At 39.4% G+C, this 25,442-nt stretch overlaps 1 protein-coding gene across 1 annotated transcript in view; it reads right to left on the reverse strand.

The window, feature by feature from the left end:
- Window positions 1-243: 243 nt before the first annotated feature.
- Window positions 244-25,442, reverse strand: part of LOC145737432 (uncharacterized) — a 35,587-nt gene continuing 10,388 nt past the window's right edge. The window contains 2 exon segments of the mRNA XM_081992115.1: window positions 244-4,618; window positions 4,620-4,909. Of these exon segments, the coding sequence (XP_081848241.1) occupies window positions 4,147-4,618; window positions 4,620-4,909 (762 nt within the window). The 3' untranslated portion in view covers window positions 244-4,146.

Below are 25,442 nucleotides of genomic sequence, written 5' to 3' on the forward strand. Positions count from 1 at the left end.
TTGTTAAAATTTGGTGTGACTGTGTGATGAAAAATGATGTTCACTAGAGCACTATTCATGGAATATCTCGCGTTTTTGATCACAAAAAATTGTGAAAAAATTCCTGAATAACCTAAAAAGTCCCCTGAATATATTCGATAAATAAAAAATCAAAATAACCATGAAACTTACCTTTTTTGGTGCGTTTTACTTACCTTGTTCCACTTGGGGGTAAAAAGGTAGTTTTTGGGTGAAAAAAATTAATTTTTTTTTTGAGTTAAATTGAAAAATCATTTTATTAGCCATAAAGGTAATAATATATTTAACAGCAACTACGATACAAAATTTACACACTATTTATAATAACTTTCAAATATAGTTCATTTTTTCCATAATAATTGATTATAATACAAAGGATGTACAAAAAAATGCATTTTTTTCAATATAGAGGGAGTAATTCGCGAAAATATTGCCAATTCGGAAAATTCGTTCGCCATTTTGTCAAAAATGCGGAAATTATTGCAAAACGAAACGTTTTTTTTTACAAAATATGAGCAATTTACTGGTTTTCCTATTTACAAACAGAAAACTGCCAACTCGGATGCGCAGATCCCTCTTAAATTAGAAAAAGTCAGTCATACAGGGTGTGCACGTTTTAAACACCCTTTTTTCCAAAAAAAAAATCCAAAAAAAACGGTAACTCCAGCGCCATCTAACGGAACAAAGTATACGAAACTCTAGAGTTTGTTCCGGTTTGTAACCAGCACAATCAGATCCTGTTTTCCCGCTTTTTTTCACACTCTGCATATTTTTTACATTATTTAAGGTTAAGTACAGTTTTTTTGCAAATTTTTGCTGTCCTCTGACCGTTTTTGCGGATATTTAGTCGGTTATCGTAGTGGGAGTAAATGTGGCAACTAAAAAGTGTGGCGCTGTTGCCACGTTGCTGCGAAAATTCCCCAAATTTCGTGGAACGTTCTAGAATAGTTTGTGCGTACAGGGTGAAAATTTGGTGGTGATTGGTTGAAAACTCCCGGTTCTACAGGGTGTACAAGTTTAGGTTGTGCCAGTCAGGTAAGTTGAACTATTCACGGAATTTTTTCGATGTGTTCCAGAATAGTGAAATTTCTGAAATTTTACGTGAATAACCTCCTGGGTGAGTGGTGTTTTAGGAAAAAAAATTGAAGCTCCAAGTTGCAAACTGCCTATTCTACAGGGTGTACAAGTTTAGGTTGTGCCAGTCAGGTAAGTTGAACTATTCGCGGAATTTTTTCGGTGTGTTCCAGAATAGTGAAATTTCTGAAATTTGGCTTGAATAACCTTTAGGGACTAGTGAATATTCCCACCAAAAATGAAGTTATTCGGGGATGAACTGCCATTTTGCGAAGAGGTCAAAATTTAGTGTGGATGTAAAATCAACTTGGTTGTGTCACCTAAACTATTCATGCGAATATCTCGGGTTCCTGAATAGTTAAATTTCTGAAATTTGGCTTGAATAACCTTTAGGGACTAGTAAATATTCTTACCAAAAATCAAGTTATTCGGTGATCATTTGACATTTTGCGAAGAGGTCAAAATTTAGTGTGGATGTAAAATCAACTTGGTTGTGCCACCTAACTATTCTTGCGAATATCTCGGGTTGCTGAATAGTTAAATTTCTGAAATTTGGCTTGAATAACCTTTGGGGACTAGTGAATATTCCCACCAAAAATGAAGTTATTCGGTGATCATCTGACATTTTGCGACGAGGTGAAAATTTAGTGTGGATGTAAAATCAATGGGGTTGTGGTCACCTAAATTATTCATGCGACTATCTCGGGTTCCTGAATAGTTAAATTTCTGAAATTTGGCTTGAATAACCTTTAGGGACTAGTAAATATTCTTACCAAAAATCAAGTTATTCGGTGATCATCTGACATTTTGCGACGAGGTCAAAGTTTAGTGTAGCTGTAAAATCAATGAGGTTGTGGTCACGTAAGCTATTCATGCGAATATCTCGGGTTCCTGAATAGTTAAATTTCTGAAATTTGGCTTGAATAACCTTTCAGGACTAGTGAATATTCTCACCAAAAATCAAGTTATTCGGGGATGAACTGCCATTTTGCGAAGAGATCAAAGTTTAGTGTAGCTGTAAAATCAATGGGGTTGTGGTCACCTAAACTATTCATGCGAATATCTCGGGTTCCTAAATAGCTAAAATTCTGAAATTTGGGTTGAATAACCTTTAGGGACTGGTGAATATTCCCACCAAAAATCAAGTATTTCGGGGATGAACTGCCATTTTGCGAAGAGGTCAAAATTTAGTGTGGATGTAAAATCAATTGGGTTGTGGTCAACTAAACTATTCATGCGAATATCTTAGGTTCCTGAAAAGTTAAATTTCTGAAATTTGGCTTGAATAACCTTTAGGGACTAGTGAATATTCCCACCAAAAATCTAGTTATTCGGGGATTAACTGCCATTTTGCGAAGAGGTCAAAATTTAGTGTGGATGAAAAATCAATTGGGTTGTGGTCACCTAAACTATTCATGCGAATATCTCGGGTTCCTGATTAGTTAAACTTCTGAAATTTGGCTTGAATAACCTTTAAGGACTAGTGAATATTCCCACCAAAAATCAAGTCTTTCGGTGATCATCTGACATTTTGCGAAGAGGTCAAAATTTAGTGTGGATGTAAAATCAATTGGGTTGTGGTCACCTAAACTATTCTTGCGAATATCTCGGGTTCCTGAAAAGTTAAATCTCTGAATTTTGGGTTGAATAACCTTTAGGGAATAGTGAATATTCTCACCAAAAATCAAGTTATTCGGTGATCATTTGACATTTTGCGAAGAGGTCAAAATTTAGTGTGGATGTAAAATCAATGAGGTTGTGGTCACATAAACTATTCATGCGAATATCTCGGGTTCCTGAATAGTTAAATTTCTGAAATTTGGCTTGAATAACCTTTAAGGACTAGTGAATATTCCCACCAAAAATCAAGTCTTTCGGTGATCATCTGACATTTTGCGAATAGGTCAAAATTTAGTGTGGATGTAAAATCAACTTGGTTGTGTCAGCTAAACTATTCTTGCGAATATCTCGGGTTCCTGAATAGTTAAATTTCTGAAATTTGGCTTGAATAACCTTTGGGGACTAGTGAATATTCCCACCAAAAATCAAGTTATTCGGGGATGAACTGCCATTTTGCGAAGAGGTCAAAATTTAGTGTGGATGTAAAATCAATTGGGTTGTGGTCACCCAAACTATTCTTGCGAATATCTCGGGTTGCTGAATAGTTAAATTTCTGAAATTTTGGCTTGAATAACCTTTAGGGACTAGTGAATATTCCCACCAAAAATCAAGTTATTCGGTGATCATCTGACATTTTGCGAAGAGGTCAAAGTTTAGTGTAGCTGTAAAATCAATTGGGTTGTGGTCACCTAAATTATTCATGCGAATATCTCGAGTTCCTGAATAGTTAAATTTCTAAAATTTGGCTTGAATAACCTTTGGGGGACTAGTGAATATTCTCACCAAAAATCAAGTTATTCGGGGATGAACTGCCATTTTGCGAAGAGGTCAGAATTTAGTGTGGATGTAAAATCAATGGGGTTGTGGTCACCTAAACTATTAGTGCGAATATCTCGGGTTCCTGAATAGTTAAATTTCTGAAATTTGGCCTGAATAACCTTTAGGGACTAGTGAATATTCCCACCAAAAATCAAGTTATTCGGTGATCATTTGACATTTTGCGAAAAGGTCAAAATTTAGTGTGATGTTCAAACTATTAATCAGAATTTCTGAGGTTCCTAAAGAGCTACAATTCTGAAATTTCCACTCACTCACAAACTACTCTAGTGTTTCAGGGAGTTTTCACCCAACTGAGAGGACAGCAAATATCGTTCAAAGCACCAGAAAAAGTAAACGAGTTGAAGCAGCACCTTTCCCTTAAAAAAAAATTAACCAAAAGAGATTTTTTGGTCAAAAAAACTACCGAATCAAATCACAGCCTGGTAATTGTGTCCTCTAAACTACAACTGGTTTAAAAAAAAAAACATTGGTGCCTTTTAAACACAAAAAATGAGATCAAAACACATTTGGGGGGGGGGGAGGTTAATGTTACATTCTTAACTCGTAGGGGTTAGTAAGGTAAAAAATTAGGGTTATGAATATTATATTAGGTTCTCACAACAACATCGCCTCCGCCCAATTACTCTCCACAAACAAGTCCGTGGGACAAGGAAAGTCTAAATGTGACCCGGAACTACTCGATTGCGTATCAAAACTGGTGTCCAACTCGGCAAATCTGGCCAAATCAATATCATCCATGGGCATCAACTCCAAATTGTCCAAATCGTCCAGAGTACCGGCAATCTGGGGACAGGTGAGTCGATCCTCTGGCTCTTCCTTCACCAGATTCATGTTCACCCAAGAATCGTCGTAAATTGTGGCGCTTTCTGGGGAATCTGGGGTGTCGCAGGATGGACTCGATGGTACTTTGGCCAAAGAACTGATGGGTGGCAATTGCTGGACGGTTTGCTGCTCCAAATACCTCAAATCCGGTCCCAGCACCAGTTTGTCCTTTACCCGATCCGGTATTTGGGTTCTGCGATTGTAAATCTTGTCGTTGTTGTTTGTGTCGTTGCGTTTCTTGGGTTTTCGCGTTTTTTTTCGTCACTTTCTGGGCGGGTTTGGCGGTTTTCTTTCTCGGACGGTACTTGTAATCCGGATACTCTCGCTGGTGTAGCTGTCTGAGGCGTTCCGCTTCCTCTATGAACGGTTGGCGTTCCTCGTCGTTGAGCAACTTCCATCGCTTGCCCAGATTCTTGGATATTTCCGCGTTGTGCATGTCCGGGGATACTTCGCAGATTTTCCTGCGCTCGATCTGCGACCAGACCATGAACGCGTTCATCGGTCGCTTGATGTGGTTCGGGTTGTTTTTCTTTGTCTGCAAAAGGAAACGTTTCGTTAGTGACAGTGTCTTAAGTATGGTTGGTTAGAGGACTTCAAGGGCTATCAAACGGTTTTTGTCCGGTCGCCAAACTCAAAAAAATAACCGAGTTATGGCCTTGCAAAGTTTAAGCCTTACACAGTTTGGGGAAGTACCTAGGTGGGACAGGTCTAGTGCGACTCCTGGTTAAATCTGACTTTGACCCCTAAAGTGTTTAGTATGGTTGGATAGAGGACTTCAAGGGCTATCAAACGGTTTTTGTCCGGTCACCAAACTCAAAAAAATAACCAAGTTATGGCCTTGCAAAGTTTAAGCCTCACACAGTTTGGGGAAGTACCTAGGTGGGACAGGTTTAGTGCGAGTCCTGGTTAAATCTGACTTTGATCCCTAAAGTGTTTAGTATGGTTGGATAGAGGACCTCAAGGGCTATCAAACGGTTTTTGTCCGGTCGCTAAACTCAAAAAAATAACCAAGTTATGGCCTTGCAAAGTTTAAGCCTCACACAGTTTGAGGAAGTACCTAGGTGGGACAGGTTTAGTGCGACTCCTGGTTAAATCTGACTTTGAGCCCTAAAGTGTTTAGTATGGTTGGATAGAGGACCTTAAGGGCTATCAAACGGTTTTTGTCCGGTCGCTAAACTCAAAAAAATAACCGAGTTATGGCCTTGCAAAGTTTAAGCCTCACACAGTTTGGGGAAGCACCTAGGTGGGACAGGTTTAGTGCGAGTCCTGGTTAAATCTGACTTTGATCCCTAAAGTGTTTAGTATGGTTGGATAGAGGACTTCAAGGGCTATCAAACGGTTTTTGTCCGGTCGCTAAACTCAAAAAAATAACCGAGTTATGGCCTTGCAAAGTTTAAGCCTCACACAGTTTGGGGAAGTACCTAGGTGGGACAGGTTTTGTGCGACTCCTGGTTAAATCTGACTTTGATTCCTAAAGTGTTTAGTATGGTTGGTTAGAGGACTTCAAGGGCTATCAAACGGTTTTTGTCCGGTCGCTAAACTCAAAAAAATAACCGAGTTATGGCCTGTCAAAGTGAACAGGGCACAATTAGGACAGTTTTGATGTAATCACTGTAGAATCTTAGTTGACGCTGGTTAATTTTAGTTGGAATTCAGGATGTTATACTGGGTGATTAAACTACAATGTTTGGGGTACCAAATGGTGAAAAGAACCACCCTGTAACTGATAAACTAACCGAGTTAGGCCTTATCCAAATAAATAGAGTACAAAATTTTCTGGGACAATTATTAAAATTGCATAGAGTTTGAGTTAAATTCAACCGATTTTCTTGAAATTTGAGGTGAAGGCCTAGTTGGGGGAGGGCTTTTAATGCTCTCTGACCTTTCTAATCAAAAAACCCCCAGGGAAACATTTTCCCTTCTCCCCACTCTTTGATTTGTTGAACAAAGTGGGAAAATACTGGTTTTAAGGGGGTTTTTGAGCTAGAAAGTCTTGTTCAACCTCAATTTTTGTGTATTTTTTTACTGTTTCAGCTTGCCCTATATCCCCTCTGACCTTTCCAATCAAAAAACCCCCAGGGAAACATTTTCCCTTCTCCACACTCTTTGATTTGTTGAAGAAAGTGGGAAAATACTGGTTTTAAGGGGGTTTTTGAGCTAGAAAGTCTTGTTCAACCTCAATTTTTGTGTATTTTTTTACTGTTTCAGCTTGCCCTATATCCCCTCTGACCTTTCCAATCAAAAAACCCCCAGGGAAACATTTTCCCTTCTCCACACTCTTTGATTTGTTGAAGAAAGTGGGAAAATACTGGTTTTAAGGGGGTTTTTGAGCTAGAAAGTCTTGTCCAACCTCAATTTTTATGTATTTTTTTACTGTTTCAGCTTCCCCTATATCCCCTCTGACCTGTCTAATCAAAAAACCCCCAGGGAATAATTTTCCCTTCTCCCCACTCTTAGATTTGTTGAAGAAAATGACAAAATACAGGTTTCAAGGAGGTTTTTGAGCTAGAAAGTCATGTCCAACCTCAATTTTTGTGTATTTTTTTACTGTTTCAGCTTGCCCTATATCCCCTCTGACCTTTCCAATCAAAAAACCCCCAGGGAAACATTTTCCCTTCTCCCCACTCTTTGATTTGTTAAAAAAAGTAGGAAAATACTGGTTTAAAGGGGGTTTTTGAGCTAGAAAGTCATGTCCAACCTCAATTTTTGTGTATTTTTTACTGTTTCAGCTTGCCCTATATCCCCTCTGACCTTTCCAATCAAAAAACCCCCAGGGAAACATTTTCCCTTCTCCCCACTCTTTGATTTGTTAAAAAAAGTAGGAAAATACTGGTTTTAAGGGGGTTTTTGAGCTAGAAAGTCATGTCCAACCTCAATTTTTATGTATTTTTTTACTGTTTCAGCTTCTTCTATATCCCCTCTGACCTTTCTAATCAAAAAACCCCCAGCGAATAATTTTCCCTTCTCCCCACTCTTAGATTTGTTGAAGAAAATGACAAAATACAGGTTTCAAGGAGGTTTTTGAGCTAGAAAGTCATGTCCAACCTCAATTTTTGTGTATTTTTTTACTGTTTCAGCTTGCCCTATATTCCCTCTAACCTTTCTAATCAAAAAACCCCCAGGGAATAATTTTCCCTTCTCCCCACTCTTTGATTTGTTGAAAAAAGTGGGAAAATACAGGTTTTAAGGAGGTTTTTAAGCTAGAAAGTCATGTCCAACCTCAATTTTTGTGTATTTTTTTACTGTTTCAGTTTGCCCTATGTCCCTTCTGACCTTTCTAATCAAAAAACCCCCAGGGAAACATTTTCCCTTCTCCCCACTCTTTGATTTGTTGAAGAAAGTGGGAAAATACAGGTTTTAAGGGGGTTTTTAAGCTAGAAAGTCATGTCCAACCTTAATTTTTGTGTATTTTTTTACTGTTTCAGCTTGCCCTATATTCCCTCTAACCTTTCTAATCAAAAAACCCCCAGGGAATAATTTTCCCTTCTCCCCACTCTTTGATTTGTTAAAAAAAGTGGGAAAATACTGGTTTTAAGGGGGTTTTTGAGCTAGAAAGTCTTGTTCAACCTCAATTTTTGTGTATTTTTTTACTGTTTCAGTTTGCCCTATATCCCCTCTGACCTTTCCAATCAAAAAACTCCCAGGGAAACATTTTCCCTTCTCCACACTCTTTGATTTGTTGAAAAAAGTGGGAAAATACAGGTTTTAAGGAGGTTTTTAAGCTAGAAAGTCATGTCCAACCTCAATTTTTGTGTATTTTTTTACTGTTTCAGCTTCCTCTATATCCCCTCTGACCTTTCCAATCAAAAAACTCCCAGGGAAACATTTTCCCTTCTCCACACTCTTTGATTTGTTGAAAAAAGTGGGAAAATACAGGTTTTAAGGAGGTTTTTAAGCTAGAAAGTCATGTCCAACCTCAATTTTTGTGTATTTTTTTACTGTTTCAGCTTCCTCTATATCCCCTCTGACCTTTCCAATCAAAAAACTCCCAGGGAAACATTTTCCCTTCTCCCCACTCTTTGATTTGTTGAAAAAAGTGGGAAAATACTGGTTTTAAGGGTGTTTTTGAGCTAGAAAGTCATGTCCAACCTCAATTTTTGTGTATTTTTTTACTGTTTCAGCTTGCCCTATATCCCCTCTGACCTTTGTAATCAAAAAAACCCCAGGGAAACATTTTCCCTTCTCCACACTCTTTGATTTGTTGAAAAAAGTAGGAAAATACTGGTTTTAAGGGGGTTTTTGAGCTAGAAAGTCATGTCCAACCTCAATTTTTGTGTATTTTTTTACTGTTTCAGCTTCCCCTATATCCCCTCTGACCTTTCTAATCAAAAAACCCCCAGGGAAACCTTTTCCCTTCTCCACACTCGCTGATTTGTGCTGGTTTCTTCAAAATTGAGCAATTCCCGAACAGTTCAACCGATTTACTTCAAATTTGGTGTGCAGGTCTAGTTTGGGGAAGGCTTTCAAAGCGTCGAGGTCCGCCCCCAGGGGGGCGGTAAAAAATGCCAAAAAAACGCGACTTTTCCACTTATCTGCCAGCCAAATTGACTAATTCGCAGCTGGCGACTGTCACCGACCCGGATAGCAAATCGCATGCCAATGATTGCCAGGTTAGGGTCGTCAACCGAACTAGACAGCCCCGAGGGTGAATATATGATGACGTTACGTCTAGAATGCGGTTTTTTTTTTCGCGACCGGTGGCAAATTTATGGGGAAAAGTTGGAAAATGTCATGAAATCGTTACGACACGCACGTACGATGGATTATTCTTGCCGCTGTGATAAGTTAGTTTTGTAATTTGAGTGGAAACCACTGCGGTATTTACGAATCCACGGGCTGGATTAGGGGATAATCCCTTGGAAAAGTAGCTTTCCTTTAGTTGGAGAAGTGTTTGAGCTAGGAAAATTCTGAAAATTTGTACAAACATTCCTTAGAACGCCTGTAAACTGATCCTAAAGTCAAAATTGTAGATATTCAATTTTTTTTATTTTGCCGCCCCTCTGCCGCCCCCGGGGGCGGGCGGAAGTAGAGGGATTACAAGCCCTCCCCCAGACAGGCCTGCACCCCAAATTTGAAGAACATCGGAAGAATTTAAGGCATGGTCTGGAACCAAACTAGAAAATGCCAGAAAACCCACTCAACTAACATGAAACACAATTTTTGTGCATAATTTGGGTAATTGGGTAGTTACGGACCTGAAATTTTCACTGAAGACACTAAATTGACCTCAAAAACCAGCGCCGCATTGGAAACTTTTCAGAAAAAATCCTGTTTTTTGTTAAACTTGAATAACCAAACTGAAATTACAAGAAAACCCGCTCAACTAACATGAAACACAATTTGGGCCATAATTTGGGTAATTGGGCAGTTACGGACCTGAAATTTTCACTGAATGTACTAAATTGAACCTAAAAACCAGCGCCGTACTGAAAAATTTTCAGAAAAAATCCTGTTGTTTGTAAAACTGGGAAAACCAAACTGAAAATGACAGAAAACTCACTCAACTAACTTGATACACAATTTGGGCCATAATTTGGGTAATTGGGCAGTTACGGACCTGAAATTTTCACTGAATGTACTAAATTGGACCTAAAAACCAGCGCCGCATTGGAAATTTTTCAGAAAAATTCCAGGTTTTTGTTAAACTGGATTAACCAAACTGAAATTACAAGAAAACCCACTCAACTGACATGAAACACAATTTGGGCCAGAATTTGGGTAATTGGGCAGGTACGGACCTGAAATTTTCACTGAAGACACTAAATTGACCTTAAAAACCAGCGCCGCATTGGAAACTTTTCAGAAAAAATCCTGTTTTTTGCAAAACTGGGAAAACCAAACTGAAATTACAAGAAAACCCACTTAACTGACATGAAACACAATTTTTGGGCATAATTTGGGTAATTGGGCAGTTACGGACCTGAAATTTTCACTGAAGACACTAAATTGACCTCAAAAACCAGCGCCGCATTGGAAACTTTTCAGAAAAAATCGTGTTCTTTGTTAAACTGGATTAACCAAACTGAAATTACAAGAAAACCCACTCAACTGACATGAAACACAATTTGGCTCATAAATTGTGTAATTGGGCAGTTACGGGCCTGAAATTTTCACTGAATGTACTAAATTGAACCTAAAAACCAGCGCCGTACTGGAAAATTTTCAGAAAAAATCCTGTTTTTTGCAAAACTGGGAAAACCGAACTGAAAATGACAGAAAAGTCACTCAACTAACTTGATACACAATTTGGGCCATAATTTGGGTAATTGGACAGTTACGGACCTGAAATTTTCACTGAATGTACAAAATTGAACCTAAAAACCAGCGCCGTACTGGAAAATTTTCAGAAAAAATCCTGTTTTTTGTTAAACTTGGAAAACCAAACTGAAATTACAAGAAAACCCACTCAACTAACATGAAACACAATTTGAGCCATAATTTGGGTAATTGGGCAGGTACGGACCTGAAATTTTCAATGAAGTGAGTAAATTGAACCTAAAAACCAGCGCCGTACTAGAAAATTTTCAGAAAAAATCCTGTTGTTTGTAAAACTGGGAAAACCAAACTGAAAATGACAGAAAACTCACTCAACTAACTTGATACACAATTTGGGCCATAAGTTGGGTAATTGGGCAGTTACGGACCTGAAATTTTCACTGAATGTACTAAATTGGACCTAAAAACCAGCGCCGTACTGGAAAATTTTCAAAAAAATTCCTGTTTTTTGCAAAACTGGGAAAACCAAACTAAAAATGACCGAAAACTCACTCAACTAACATGAAACACAATTTTTGTGCATAATTTGGGTAATTGGGCAGGTACGGACCTGAAATTTTCACTGAATGTACTAAATTGGACCTAAAAACCAGCGCCGTACTGGAAAATTTTCAGAAAAAATCCTGTTTTTTGTTAAACTGGATTAACCAAACTGAAATTACAAGAAAACCCACTCAACTAACATGAAACACAATTTGGCCCATAAGTTGGGTAATTGGGCAGTTACGGACCTGAAATTTTCACTGAAGACACTAAATTGACCCCAAAAACCAGCGCCGCATTGGAAACTTTTCAAAAAATATCCTGATTTTTGTTAAACTTGAATAACCAAACTGAAATTACAAGAAAACCCACTCAACTAACATGAAACACAATTTGGCCCATAAGTTGGGTAATTGAGCAGTTACGGACCTGAAATTTTCACTGAAGACACTAAATTGACCTAAAAAACCAGCGCCGCATTGGAAACTTTTCAGAAAAATTCCAGGTTTTTGTTAAACTTGAATAACCAAACTGAAATTACAAGAAAACCCACTCAACTAACATGAAACACAATTTGGCCCATAAGTTGGGTAATTGAGCAGTTACGGACCTGAAATTTTCACTGAAGACACTAAATTGACCTAAAAAACCAGCGCCGCATTGGAAACTTTTCAGAAAAATTCCAGGTTTTTGTTAAACTTGAATAACCAAACTGAAATTACAAGAAAACCCACTCAACTAACATGAAACACAATTTGGCCCATAAGTTGGGTAATTGGGCAGTTACGGACCTGAAATTTTCACTGAATGTACTAAATTGAACCAAAAAACCAGCGCCGTACTGGAAAATTTTCAGAAAAAATCCTGTTTTTTGTTAAACTTGGAAAACCAAACTGAAATTACAAGAAAACCCACTCAACTAACATGAAACACAATTTGGGCCAGAATTTGGGTAATTGGGCAGTTACGGACCTGAAATTTTCACTGATTGTACAAAATTGAACCTAAAAACCAGCGCCGTACTGGAAAATTTTCAGAAAAAATCCTGTTTTTTGTTAAACTTGGAAAACCAAACTGAAATTACAAGAAAACCCACTCAACTAACATGAAACACAATTTGGGCCATAATTTGGGTAATTGGGCAGTTACGGACCTGAAATTTTCACTGAAGACACTAAATTGACCCCAAAAACCAGCGCCGCATTGGAAACTTTTCAAAAAATATCCTAAACCCTACATTTAAGCGGTTTCCTAATCCGATTAAAGTGTTTTCTAATGCAACAAAAATACTGAATTTTTTTCCGGCAGACGATCGATACAGCTAAACGCTGGTTGCTTCACTCCAACCGTGAAAAATCGCATCATCCACAGATTATTCAACCACTGCAATTACACAAAAATATTATGACACACACCGGCAAATTCACTGATTAATATTAGTTGGCGTTATGATACTTAAATCCAATTAGCCTCTTCTGTTTTTTCAGCGCAACGAATCGTGGAAATAGGCCAAGAACAACGAAATATCATCGAGTTTTAATCTAATTTGGGTGTTGAAATCGCTTGGAGTGGCTGCGCCCCCAGTCAGACCAAATAAACACTGTTCCAAGTAGTTTTTTTTGATGTGTGGAGAGCGATTTAAGGGGGAAAAATGTTAGATTTGTGCTGGAGGTTACTGAAAGGTCCAGCTAATCGATCCAGGAGTTAAAAGTGTAAAAAGTAGAAAATATTATTTTTGCCGCCCCTCCGCCGCCCCCGGGGGGCGGTCGGAGGTGGAGGTATTAAAAGCCCTCCCCCAACTAGGCCTTCATCACAAATTTCAAGAGAATCGGTTGAATTTAACTCAAACTCTGTGCAATTTTAATAATTGTCACAGAAAATTTTGTACTCTATTTATTTGGATAAGGCCTAACTCGGTTAGTTTATTAGTTACAGGGTGGTTCTTTTCTCCATTTGGTAGCCTAAACATTGTAGTTTAATCACCCTGTATAACATCCTGAATTCCAACTAAAATTAACCAGCGTCATCTAAGATTCTACAGTGATTACATTAAAACTGTCCTAATTGTGCAATGTTCACTTTGACAGGCCATAACTTGGTTATTTTTTTGAATTTGGCGACCGGACAAAAACCGTCTGATAGCCCTTGAAGCCCTCTATCCAACCATACTAAACACTTTAGGAATCAAAATCAGATTTAACCAGGAGTCGCACAAAACCTGTCCCGCCTAGGTGCTTCCCCAAACTGTGTAAGGCTTAAATTTTGCAAGGCCATAACTTGGTTATTTTTTTGAGTTTGGCGACCGGACAAAAACCATCTGATAGCCCTTGAAGCTCTCTATCCAACCATACTAAACACTTTAGGAATCAAAGTCAGATTTAACCAGGAGTCGCACAAAACCTGTCCCACCTAGGTGCTTCCCCAAACTGTTTAAGGCTTAAACTTTGCAAGGCCATAACTTGGTTATTTTTTTGAGTTTGGTGACCGGACAAAAACCGTTTGATAGCCCTTGAGGTCCTCTATCTAACCATACTAAACACTTTAGGGATCAAAGTCAGATTTAACCAGGAGTCGCACTAAACCTGTCCCACCTAGGTACTTCCCCAAACTGTGTGAGGCTTAAACTTTGTCAGGCCATAACTCGGTTAATTTTTGAGTTACAGGATGGCGTTTTTGACTGATTTTTAGCTGTAACATTTGAAATCACCCTGTGTACAGGTAGAAACGGAGCAATTAGCGGCAGAACGGCTGCGACATTGGCGAGACCGACCAAACTGGTTTGGCCCCGGAGCGTTTAGGATAATGCACGTTTCTTCTTCTTCGGCATCGTTAAATCGCTCGTTTCGATCTCTACACGCGGGATTTAATGACTTGTTTTCCTTGACTAGTACCGGACGAGTGTGTCGACTCTAGATAATGTTAGGGATGGCGGTAAATTGCCCCTAAGCGCTATGGAAACGGGGACAACGCGGACGGTTCGCCTTCTTAAATGTTTAATAGAGTGCATTTGCTTTGGAAATTGGATCGGCGAGAACCTCCCACAAGTTTTCTAGTAGTTCGTCCGCTAGGAAATTAGCCGATCAATTATTCAGTGGCACTTTCCCAGCAAGCGGAAATATTCAAAAAAGCTTCAAATCGGTCATTAATTCATTTGATTCCACCTAATCCAACCGATGACAGGTTTAAAATGTCAATTATCACGTGACAAACCCAAATAATTTTTTTATATCGGATTATTAAAGTGTAACAGTTGGGCGACAAATTGGTAAAAAAATCACTCTGATAACCGTCAAAATAACCGAGTTACACGGGGTTAAAGTTAACAGAGTGAAACTGAGGTTGTTTCAAGGTAACCAGTCTGCAGCTTGGGCTAGCGCTGGTTGATTTTAATTTTGCGAAAAGTCGCTATACAGGCTGGTTAAAACTGACTGCCCAGGCTATAATTTGGTAAAAAAATCACTCAGATAACTGTCAAAATAACCGAGTTGCACGAGGTTAAAGTTAACAGAGTGAAACTCAAGTTGTTGCAAGGTAATCAGTTTGTAACTTGGGCTGGCGCTGCTTGATTTTAATTTTGCGAAAAGTCGCTATACCGGGTCGTTAAAATTGACTGCCCAGGCTATAATTTGGTAAAAAAATCACTCAGATACCTGTCAAAATAACCGAGTTACACGGGGTTAAAGTTAACAGAGTGAAACTCAGGTTGTTGCAAGGTAATCAGTTTGTAACTTGGGCTGGCGCTGGTTGATTTTAATTTTGCGAAAAGTCGCTATACCGGGTCGTTAAACTTGAATGTCTATGCTACAATTTGGTAAAAAAATCATTAAGATAACTGTCAAAATAACCGAGTTACACGGGGTTAAAGTTAACAGAGTGAAACTCAGGTTGTTGCAAGGTAATCAGTTTGTAACTTGGGCTGGCGCTGGTTGATTTTAATTTTGCGAAAAGTCGCTATACCGGGTGGTTAAAATTGACTGCCCAGGCTATAATTTGGTAAAAAAATCACTCAGATACCTGTCAAAATAACCGAGTTACACGAGGTTAAAGTTAACAGAGTGAAACTCAAGTGGTTGCAAGGTAATCAGTCTGCAACTTGGGCTGGCGCTGGTTGATTTTAATTTTGCGATTTGCCGCTTTACAGGATGGTTAAAAATGAGCATTCAGGCTATAATTTGGTAAAAAAATCACTCAGATAACTGTCAAAATAACCGAGTTACACGGGGTTAAAGTTAACATAGTGAAACTGAGGTTGTTGCAAGGTAATCAGTCTGGAACTTGGGCTGGCGCTGGTTAATTTTAATTTTGCGAAAAGTCGCTATACCGGGTCGTTAAAATTGACTGCCCAGGCTATAATTTGGTAAAAAAATCACTCAGATAACTGTCAAAATAACCGAGTTACACGGGGTTAAAGTTAACAGAGTGAAACTCAAGTTGTTGCAAGGTAATCAGTCTGCAACTTGGGCTGGTGCTGGTTAATTTTAATTTTGCGAAAAGTCGCTATACCGGGTGGTTAAAATTGACTGCCCAGGCTATAATTTGGTAAAAAAATCACTCAGATACCTGTCAAAATAACCGAGTTACACGAGGTTAAAGTTAACAGAGTGAAACTCAAGTGGTTGCAAGGTAATCAGTCTGCAACTTGGGCTGGCGCTGGTTGATTTTAATTTTGCGATTTGCCGCTTTACAGGATGGTTAAAAATGAGCATTCAGGCTATAATTTGGTAAAAAAATCACTCAGATAACTGTCAAAATAACCGAGTTACACGGGGTTAAAGTTAACATAGTGAAACTGAGGTTGTTGCAAGGTAATCAGTCTGGAACTTGGGCTGGCGCTGGTTAATTTTAATTTTGCGAAAAGTCGCTATACCGGGTCGTTAAAATTGACTGCCCAGGCTATAATTTGGTAAAAAAATCACTCAGATACCTGTCAAAATAACCGAGTTACACGAGGTTAAAGTTAACAGAGTGAAACTCAAGTGGTTGCAAGGTAATCAGTCTGCAACTTGGGCTGGCGCTGGTTGATTTTAATTTTGCGATTTGCCGCTTTACAGGATGGTTAAAAATGAGCATTTAGGCTATAATTTGGTAAAAAGATCACTCAGATAACTGTCAAAATAACCGAGTTACACGGGGTTAAAGTTAACATAGTGAAACTGAGGTTGTTGCAAGGTAATCAGTTTGTAACTTGGGCTGGCGCTGGTTAATTTTAATTTTGCGAAAAGTCGCTATACCGGGTCGTTAAAATTGACTGCCCAGGATATAATTTGGTAAAAAAATCACTCAGATAACTGTCAAAATAACCGAGTTACACGGGGTTAAAGTTAACAGAGTGAAACTGAGGTTGTTGCAAGGTAATCAGTCTGTAACTTGGGCTGGCGCTGGTTAATTTTAATTTTGCGAAAAGTCGCTATACCGGGTCGTTAAAATTGACTGCCCAGGCTATAATTTGGTAAAAAAATCACTCAGATAACTGTCAAAATAACCGAGTTACACGGGGTTAAAGTTAACAGAGTGAAACTCAGGCTGTTGCAAGGTAATCAGTCTGCAACTTGGGCTGGCGCTGGTTGATTTTAATTTTGCGATTTGCCGCTTTACAGGATGGTTAAAAATGAGCATTCAGTCTATAATTTGGTAAAAAAATCACTCAGATAACTGTCAAAATAACCGAGTTACACGGGGTTAAAGTCAACAGAGTGAAACTCAGGTTGTTGCAAGGTAATCAGTTTGTAACTTGGGCTGGCGCTGGTTGATTTTAATTTTGCGAATTGGCGCTTTACAGGGTGATTAAACTTGAATGTCCGGGCTACAATTCGGTAAAAAAATCACTCAGATAACTGTCAAAATAACCGAGTTACCGGCTGTCAAAATTGCAACTGGACAAACTTACTGAAACCTGCTCTCGCTCGCGCATCGCGGCAACGCCGCAATTTGCGGCGATCACGCAGGTCAACGTCGGTTCACGGCCTACTGGATGTTGTTTGCGGTCGGAAAAAAAATGGGATTTTTTATTCCCGGCCGGGTACAACAAACTTGCGTTCGTACAAACCGCCCGGAAAAATACGAGGGCCGTAAATCAAATTTACGGCCCCGACCAACTTATGTGTGCATCTCTTTCGGCCCGTAACGAGTTTACGCGATCTGAATTTTTGATTTGGTTTTCGTGCGTCGCACCCACGATTTCTGGCCCGAAACCTGCTAATCTACCAGACCCGATCAAAAACAATGATTCGAGACCAAATCGCACTTGAATTTCATTTTTTCAACCGTTTACGACCACTTTCAGTGAACTGGAAGCTTTTAGAACATTCCAAGAGTTTCCGCAAGCTTCTAAAACTGTTTTACTCACTTCCAAGTTACTCTGGAAGCTTTTAAGGCATTTTACATCTTTCTAGACCGTTCTGGAGGCTTCCAGAACATTTTAGGAGTGTTCGCAAGCTTTCCAGAACATTCTAGGAGTGTTCGCAAGCTTTCCAGAACATTCTAGGAATGTTCGCAAGCTTTCCAGAACATTCTAGGAGTGTTCGCAAGCTTTCCAGAACATTCTAGGAGTGTTCGCAAGCTTTCCAGAACATTCTAAGAGTGTTCGCAAGCTTTCCAGAACATTCTAGGAGTGTTCGCAACCTTCCAGAACCTTCTAGGAGTTTTCGCAAGCTTTCCAGAACATTCTAGGAGTGTTCGCAAGCTTTCCAGAACATTCTAGGAGTGTTTGCAAGCTTTCAGAACATTTTAGGAGTTTTCGCAAGCTTCCAGAACATTCTAGGAGTTTTCGCAAGCTTCCAGAACATTCTAGGAGTGTTCGCAATCTTCCAGGACATTCTAGGAGTGTTCGCAACCTTCCAGAACATTCTAGGAGTGTTCGCAAGCTTTCCAGAACATTCTAGGAGTGTTCGCAAGCTTTCCAGAACATTCTAGGAGTGTTTGCAAGCTTTCAGAACATTTTAGGAGTTTTCGCAAGCTTCCAGAACATTCTAGGAGTGTTCGCAAGCTTTAAGAACATTTTAGGAGTGTTTGCAATCTTCCAGAACATTCTATGAGTGTTCGCAATCTTCCAGAACATTCTAGGAGTTTTTGCAAGCTTTCCAGAACATTCTAGGAGTGTTCTCAAGCTTTCAGAACATTCTAGGAGTGTTCGCAAGCTTTAAGAACATTTTAGGAGTGTTCGCAAGCTTTCCAGAACATTCTAGGAGTGTTCGCAAGCTTTCAGAACATTCTAGGAGTGTTCGCAAGCTTTCAGAACATTCTAGGAGTGTTCGCAAGCTTTCCAGAACATTCTAGGAGTGTTCGCAAGCTTTCAGAACATTCTAGGAGTGTTCGCAAGCTTTCCAGAACATTCTAGGAGTGTTCGCAAGCTTTCCAGAGCATTCTAGGAGTTTTCGCAACCTTCCAGAACATTCTAGGAGTGTTCGCAATCTTCCAGAACATTCTAGGAGTTTTCGCAAGCTTTCCAGAGCATTCTAGGAGTTTTCGCAAGCCTTCCAGAACATTCTAGGAGTGTTCGCAACCTTCCAGAACATTCTAGGAGTGTTCGCAATCTTCCAGAACATTCTAGGAGTTTTCGCAAGCTTTCCAGAACATTCTAGGAGTGTTCGCAATCTTCCAGAACATTCTAGGAGTTTTTGCAAGCTTCTAAAACCGTTTTACTGACTCCGAAGTTACTCTGGAAGCTTTTAAGGCATTTTACACGCTTCTAGACCGTTCTGGAAGCTTCCGGAACATTCTAGAAGTTTTCGCAAGCTTCCGAACGATTCCGGAACGTTCTAGAAGCTTCCGAAAACCATTTAAACTAATTCGGAGACCGGTAAATTGTATTTCAAATGCGGTTATTACGGTTAACGAGTCCAGATGGGTTTCGTGCGATAAAGTAGGTATCGTCGCGACACATCAACGACATTAACCAATCGAATTTTAACGTTTCTCGAGCGTTTTCCGATAAAGTTTAATGGACAATTAAGCAAATGAAAACTGGTAAATGGAGGAAAAATTATTATTTTTTTTAATTTTTTTAAAGTTGTAATTTGGTAAAGTTGCTTGGTGGCGCTGAGGTTGTATTTGGGCCACCAAAAATTGGTTTTTTAGGTTAGAAGCTTGATTTTTGGCTCATTAGTAGCCTTAGTCCAGTGGATTAACTGGAAAAAAATTTCAAAATTCCCACTCCGCAAATAACTGAAATACGCTTGCTCCAAACTCGTTTGCTGCACCAGCCCTGACCGGAAGGGCTACAGAACTTCAAAAGGTCACAAAAAATTCATTTTTTAGGTTAGAAGCTTGATTTTTTTGCTCAATTAGAGCCTTAGTTCTGTAGATTAAGTAGAAATTTGTTGCAAAATTCTCGCTGTCCAAATAGCCGAGATATGGGGCTGAGTTGATTACGTGGGACATGTCAGGAAGCTGAAACTCCAATTTAAGCCACAAAAAATTCATTTTTTGGGTTAGAAGCTTGATTTTTTTGCTCAATTAGAGCCTTAGTCTTGTAGAATAACTGGTAAAAAGTTCAAAATGGTCACTTAACTGATACCGGAAATACGCTTGCGCTAAACTGTTGGGCTTTAGTGTCCGAGTTCAAAGCAGCAAAGCAGCTTGAAAAGGCTCTAGAAATCGCATTTTTCGTTCGAAAAACGTGATTTTTGGACCAATTTGTAGCCCGGACCCTGTAGAACATGACCGTAAAACTGGCAACCCTGCGAGTCGCACAGGCAAACCTTTAAAATGCCATTTAGTTGCGACGAGGCTTTGATTCCTCTAATTGAACTGATCCCACTTGGTGGGTTTCTGGTTTATGTTTGTAATGCAAAACGCGGTGCAGGAAGCGATATAAAACCATAAAAAACGGTAATAATCATTATTCTTGTTTTGCCCGAAGGATACGGTTGGCAAGTATGAAAAAGCCGCCGCTAAAAAGGAAACCCGACGACCTTAGACTGCGATAATGTTGCTGGTTTTTAAATAAGCGCACAAATCCAACGAGGAAATCGGTAATTACCGTATAAATCGCGAAAATCACGCCACTACGGGAGGTTTAGCACGTGACGCGAGTCACGTGCGACTCGGTCACGTGACTGTCACCTGTCAATTAATTGGGACACGTGTCGTTAAAAGCGAACGTCCAGGCTACAATTTGGTAAAAAAATCACTCAGATAACTGTCAAAATAACCGAGTTACGCGGGGTTAAAGTTAACAGAGTGAAACTCAGGTTGTTGCAAGGTAATCAGTCTGTAACTTGGGCTGGCGCTGGTTGATTATAATTTTGCGAAACGTCGCTTTACAGGATGGTTAAAACTGGATATCCAGGCTACAATTTGGTAAAAAAATCACTCAGATAACTGTTAAAATAACCGAGTTACACGGGGTTAAAGTTAACAGAGTGAAACTCAAGTTATTGCAAGGTAATCAGTCTGCAACTTGGGCTGGCGCTGGTTGATTTTAGTTTTACGAAACGTCGCTTTACAAGATTGTTAAAACTGAATAACCAGGCTACAATTTGGTAAAAAAATCACTCAGATAACTGTCAAAATAACCGAGTTACACGGGGCTAAAATTAACAGAGTGAAACTCAGGTTGTTGCAAGGTAATCAGTCTGTAACTTGGGCTGGCGCTGCTTGATTATAATTTTGCGAAACGTCGCTTTACAGGATGGTTAAAACTGGATATCCAGGCTACAATTTGGTAAAAAAATCACTCAGATAACTGTCAAAATAACCGAGTTGTACGGGGTTAAAGTTAACAGAGTGAAACTCAGGTTGTTGCAAGGTAATCAGTCTGCAACTTGGGCTGGCGCTGGTTGATTTTAATTGTGCGAAAAGTCGCTATACCGGTTTGTTAAAACTGACTTCCCGGCTATAATTTGGGAAAAAAATCATTCAGATAACTGTCAAAATAACCGAGTTACACGGGGTTAAAATTAACAGAGTGAAACTCAGGTTGTTGCAAGGTAATCAGTCTGCAACTTGGGCTGGCGCTGGTTGATTTTAATTTTGCGAAAAGTCGCTATACCGGACAGTTTAAAACTGAGCATCCAGGCTATAATTTGGTAAAAAAATCATTCAGTAACTGTCAAAATAACCGAGTTGCACGGGGTTAAAGTTAACAGAGTGAAACTCAGGTTGTTGCAAGGTAATCAGTTTGTAACTTGGGCTGGCGCTGGTTGATTTTAATTTTGCGAATTGGCGCTTACGGGTTGATTAAACTTGACTGCCCGGGCTACAATTCGGTAAAAAAATCACTCAGATAACTGTTAAAATAACCGAGTTACACGGGGTTAAAGTTAACAGAGTGAAACTCAAGTTGTTGCAAGGTAATCAGTCTGCAACTTGGGCTGGCGCTGGTTGATTTTAATTTTGCGAAAAGTCGCTATACCGGGTCGTTAAAATTGACTGCCCGGGCTACTAATTTGGTAAAAAATCACTCAGATAACTGTCAAAATAACCGAGTTACACGGGGTTAAAGTTAACAGAGTGAAACTCAAGTTATTGCAAGGTAATCAGTCTGCAACTTGGGCTGGCGCTGGTTGATTTTAATTTTGCGAAAAGTCGCTATACAGTGTGGTTAAAACTGACTTTCCAGGCTACATTTTGGTAAAAAAATCACTCAGATAACTGTCAAAATAACCGAGTTACACGGGGTTAAAGTTAACAGAGTGAAACTCAGGCTGTTGCAAGGTAATCAGTCTGTAACTTGGGTTGGCGCTGGTTGATTTTAATTTTGCGAATTTCCGTCTTACAGGATGGTTAAAATTGAATGTCCAGGCTACAATTTGGTAAAAAATCACTCAGATAACTGTCAAAATAACCGAGTTACACGAGGTCAAAGTTAACAGAGTTAACTCAGTTAACTTCAGTAAAGTGCTACTCTCCCCAGAGCTGTGGTTTTCCCACCACAACTTCTCAACTGAAAGAGCTAAAATTCTGAAATTTTTACCACTTAACCTACAAGACTATGGCTCTGATTGAGCAAAAAAATCAAGGTTCTAACCTAAAAAATGACTTTTTTGGTGACCAATCAAAGTTGCGCTGCTCCATCCACTCAGAAAGAGAGTCGAGCCTCCGTTTCACTTTAGATTTGGACGTTCGTTATGACGTTTTCAGATTAAGTAACCCATTCAAATGATTATCGGTCGTTTAAAGTGAAACTCAAACGATTACCACACAAACATGGCAATTCAATCAAAAAATTACTTAATAACGACCAGTTTCACCTTCACTTACAAACCAACCGGAGCATATCGATCTGGTAACTTTTGCCGATTTGATTAAGCGAATTTCAGTGTCTAGTGGCAAACTTGGTGATTTCTGCGCGGTTTCCAACGGAAAAAACGACCAAAAATCAAGGCTGTAGCTTGAAAACTCAATTTTTTAGGCTCCTCCAAAGGTTTTGGGGCTCTGATAAGTGCCAAAGCTCCAGCGGAAGAGCATTTAGTTGCACAACAACCACACTTTTGTACTAAAAATCTGGAAAATTTCACTGATATTCCCTAGTATCCTGGCTATTAGGGTGCCAAAAATCAAGGCTGTAGCTTTAAAACTCGCTTTTTGGTGAGGGTTTAAAGGTTATCGTGCAGGTAAAGAATTATTGAGGTCGCGCGGAGTACGGAACGGTGGATAATCTCTTCCAGAATGTCCTAGAAGCTTCCAGATAGTATCAGAAGCGTTCAGGAAGTATCAGAATCTTTAAGAAAGTCTCAGAAGCTTCCAGATAGTCTCAGAGGCTTCCAGAAAGTGTCAGAAGCTTTCAGAAAGTATCAGAAGCTTTCAGGAAGTATTAGAAGCGTTCAGGAAGTATCAGAATCTTTCAGAAAGCTCCCAGAAAGACTCAGAAGTTTCCAGAAGCTATCAGAAAGTCTCAAAAGCTCCTAGAAGCTTTCAGAAAATTTAAAAATATCTCAAAAAATCTCAGAAGCTTCCAGAAAGTCTCCAAAATTCCAGAAAATTCTCAGAAGCTTTCAGAAAATGTTATAATATCTCAGAAGCTTCCGGAAAGTCCCAGAAGCTTCCGGCAGCTTTCAAAAAATCTCAGAAGCTTCCAGAAGCTTTTAGAAAATTTCAAAAACTTTTAAAAAGTCTCAGAAGCTTCCAGAAAGTCTCTAAACATTCTGGAAGGTCTCAGAAGCTTTTAGGAAGTATCAGAAACTTCCAAAAAGTCCCAGAAGCTTCCGGCAGCTTTCAGAAAATCTCAGAAGCTTCCAGAAGCTTTTAGAAAATTTCAAAAACTTTTAAAAAGTCTCAGAAGCTTCCAGAAAGTCTCTAAACATTCTGGAAGGTCTCAGAAGCTTTTAGGAAGTATCAGAAACTTCCAAAAAGTCCCAGAAGCTTCCGGCAGCTTTCAGAAAATCTCAGAAGCTTTCAGAAAATTTCAAAAACGCTCAATAAGTCTCAGAAGCTTTCAGAAAGTGTCAGAAGCTGCTAGAAAGTCCCAGAAACACCCAAAAAGTCTCAGAAGAATTTTGTAAAGCTTCAGAAGTTTCCAAAAAGTACCAAAACTTTCCAGAAAGTATCAGAAACTTCAAAAAGGTCTTCCTCCTCCTTTCAGAGGCTTCCAAAAGGTCCTAGAAGCTTCTAGAAAGACTCAGAAGTTTACATAAAATCCCAAAGGTTCTTAGAAGTTTTCAGAAAGTCCCAGAAACATCTAGAAAGACTCAGAAGCTTCGAAAACGTCCAAAAAGCTTCCAGAAGTTGCCAGAAAGACTCAGAAGATTTCAGAAAATTCCAGAAGCTTCCAGAAAGTCTCCGAACCCTTCGAAAGGCCTTAAAAACTTCTAAAAAATACCAAAAATTTCCAAAAAGTGTCAAAAGCTTCCGAAAGTTTCAAGGGGCTTCCGAAAGGTCCTAGAAGCTTCTAGAAAGTCTCAGAAGCTTCCAGAAAGTCCAAAAAGCTTTCAGAAAGTCCCAGAAACATCCAGAAAATTTCAGAGGCTTCAAGAAACTCCAAAAAGCATTCAAAAAGCCTAAAAAGCTTCCAGAAAGTTTCAGAAGTTGCCAGAAAGACTCAGAAGATTTTACAAAATTCCAGAAGCTTCCAGAAAGTCCCAAAACCCTTCAAAAGGCCTTAAAAGCTTCCAAGACTTTCCAGAAAGTGTCAGTAGTTTCCAAAAACTTTTGGAGGCTTCCGAAAGGTCCTGGAAGCTTCTAGAAAGTCTCAGAAGCTTCCAGAAAGTCGCAAAAGCTTCCAAAAGTTTTCAGAAAGTCCTAGCAAGTCTCAGAAGCTTCCAGAAAGTCCCAAAACATTTCAAAAGGCCTTAGAAGCTTCCAAAAAGTACCAAAACTTTCCAGAAAGTGTCAGAAGCTTCCAAAAGGTCCTAGAAGCTTCTGGAAAGTCTCAGAAGCTTCCAGAAAGTGGCAAAAGCTTCCAAAAGTTTTCGGAAAATCCCAGCAAGTGTCAGAAGCTTCCAGAAAGTCCCAATACCTTTCAAAAGGCCTTAGAAGCTTCAAAAGAGCACCAAAACTTTCCAGAAACTGTCAAAAGTTTCCAAAAGGTCCTAGAAGCTTCTGGAAAGTCTCAGAAGCTTCAAGAAAGTCCCAAAACCATTCAAAAGGTCTTAAAAGCTTCCAAAAAGCACCAAGACTTTCCAGAAAGTGTCAGAAGCTTCCAAAAGGTCCTAGAAGCTTCTGGAAAGTCTCAGAAGCTTCCATAAAGTCCCAAAACCTTTCAAAAGGACTAAGAAGCTTCCAAAAAGCACCAAAACTTTCCAGAAAGTGTCAGAAGCTTCCAAAAGGTCCTAGAAGCTTCCGGAAAGTCTCAGAAGCTTCAAGAAAGCTTCGGGAAGCTTCCGGAACGTTCCGAAGGACGCGAAAAGGTCTAGAAAACCTTAAAAACGTCCAGAAAGGACTAAACAAGCCGGAAATGCTCGAAAAGATCATTTAAACTAGCATTTAAAGGCTTGACATTTGCCATCTCACGACTAGAACGAATACGGTATTAGTCAAGGCCAAAAAACGAAACCAGTTCCGCAATAATACAGAAAATTTACATTTACTCGATCGTATTTTGTATTTTTTTTTTTTTTTTGCGCAAACAAAAGCAAAATAGCGACCGCTCGTCTATGCGTTGTACGGTTTGAGTCACACATACACTCGAAGAAACCTTGAAAACGAACCAACATGCCAACAACCTAACGAGTTTGGTTTCGCAACAGCTGATTGTGTGTCACACGCCCTGAATTTCCTGGTTTTAGCGGGCAAAATGCGATTTTTAAGGGGCGAACCGTTCCGTACTCCGCACGACCCTTTTTTAAAACCGTCATAACTCCCTTTCTACTAGCTCGGATTTAAATGAAATTTTCTGGGTAAATAGCTGCCAGCCTGTACTATAAGTGGAG

Source organism: Ips typographus, linkage group LG14 (assembly GCF_016097725.1).
Source record: "Ips typographus isolate SLU linkage group LG14, UJ_Ityp_2.0, whole genome shotgun sequence".
In the NCBI taxonomy this organism is placed as follows: domain Eukaryota; kingdom Metazoa; phylum Arthropoda; class Insecta; order Coleoptera; family Curculionidae; genus Ips; species Ips typographus.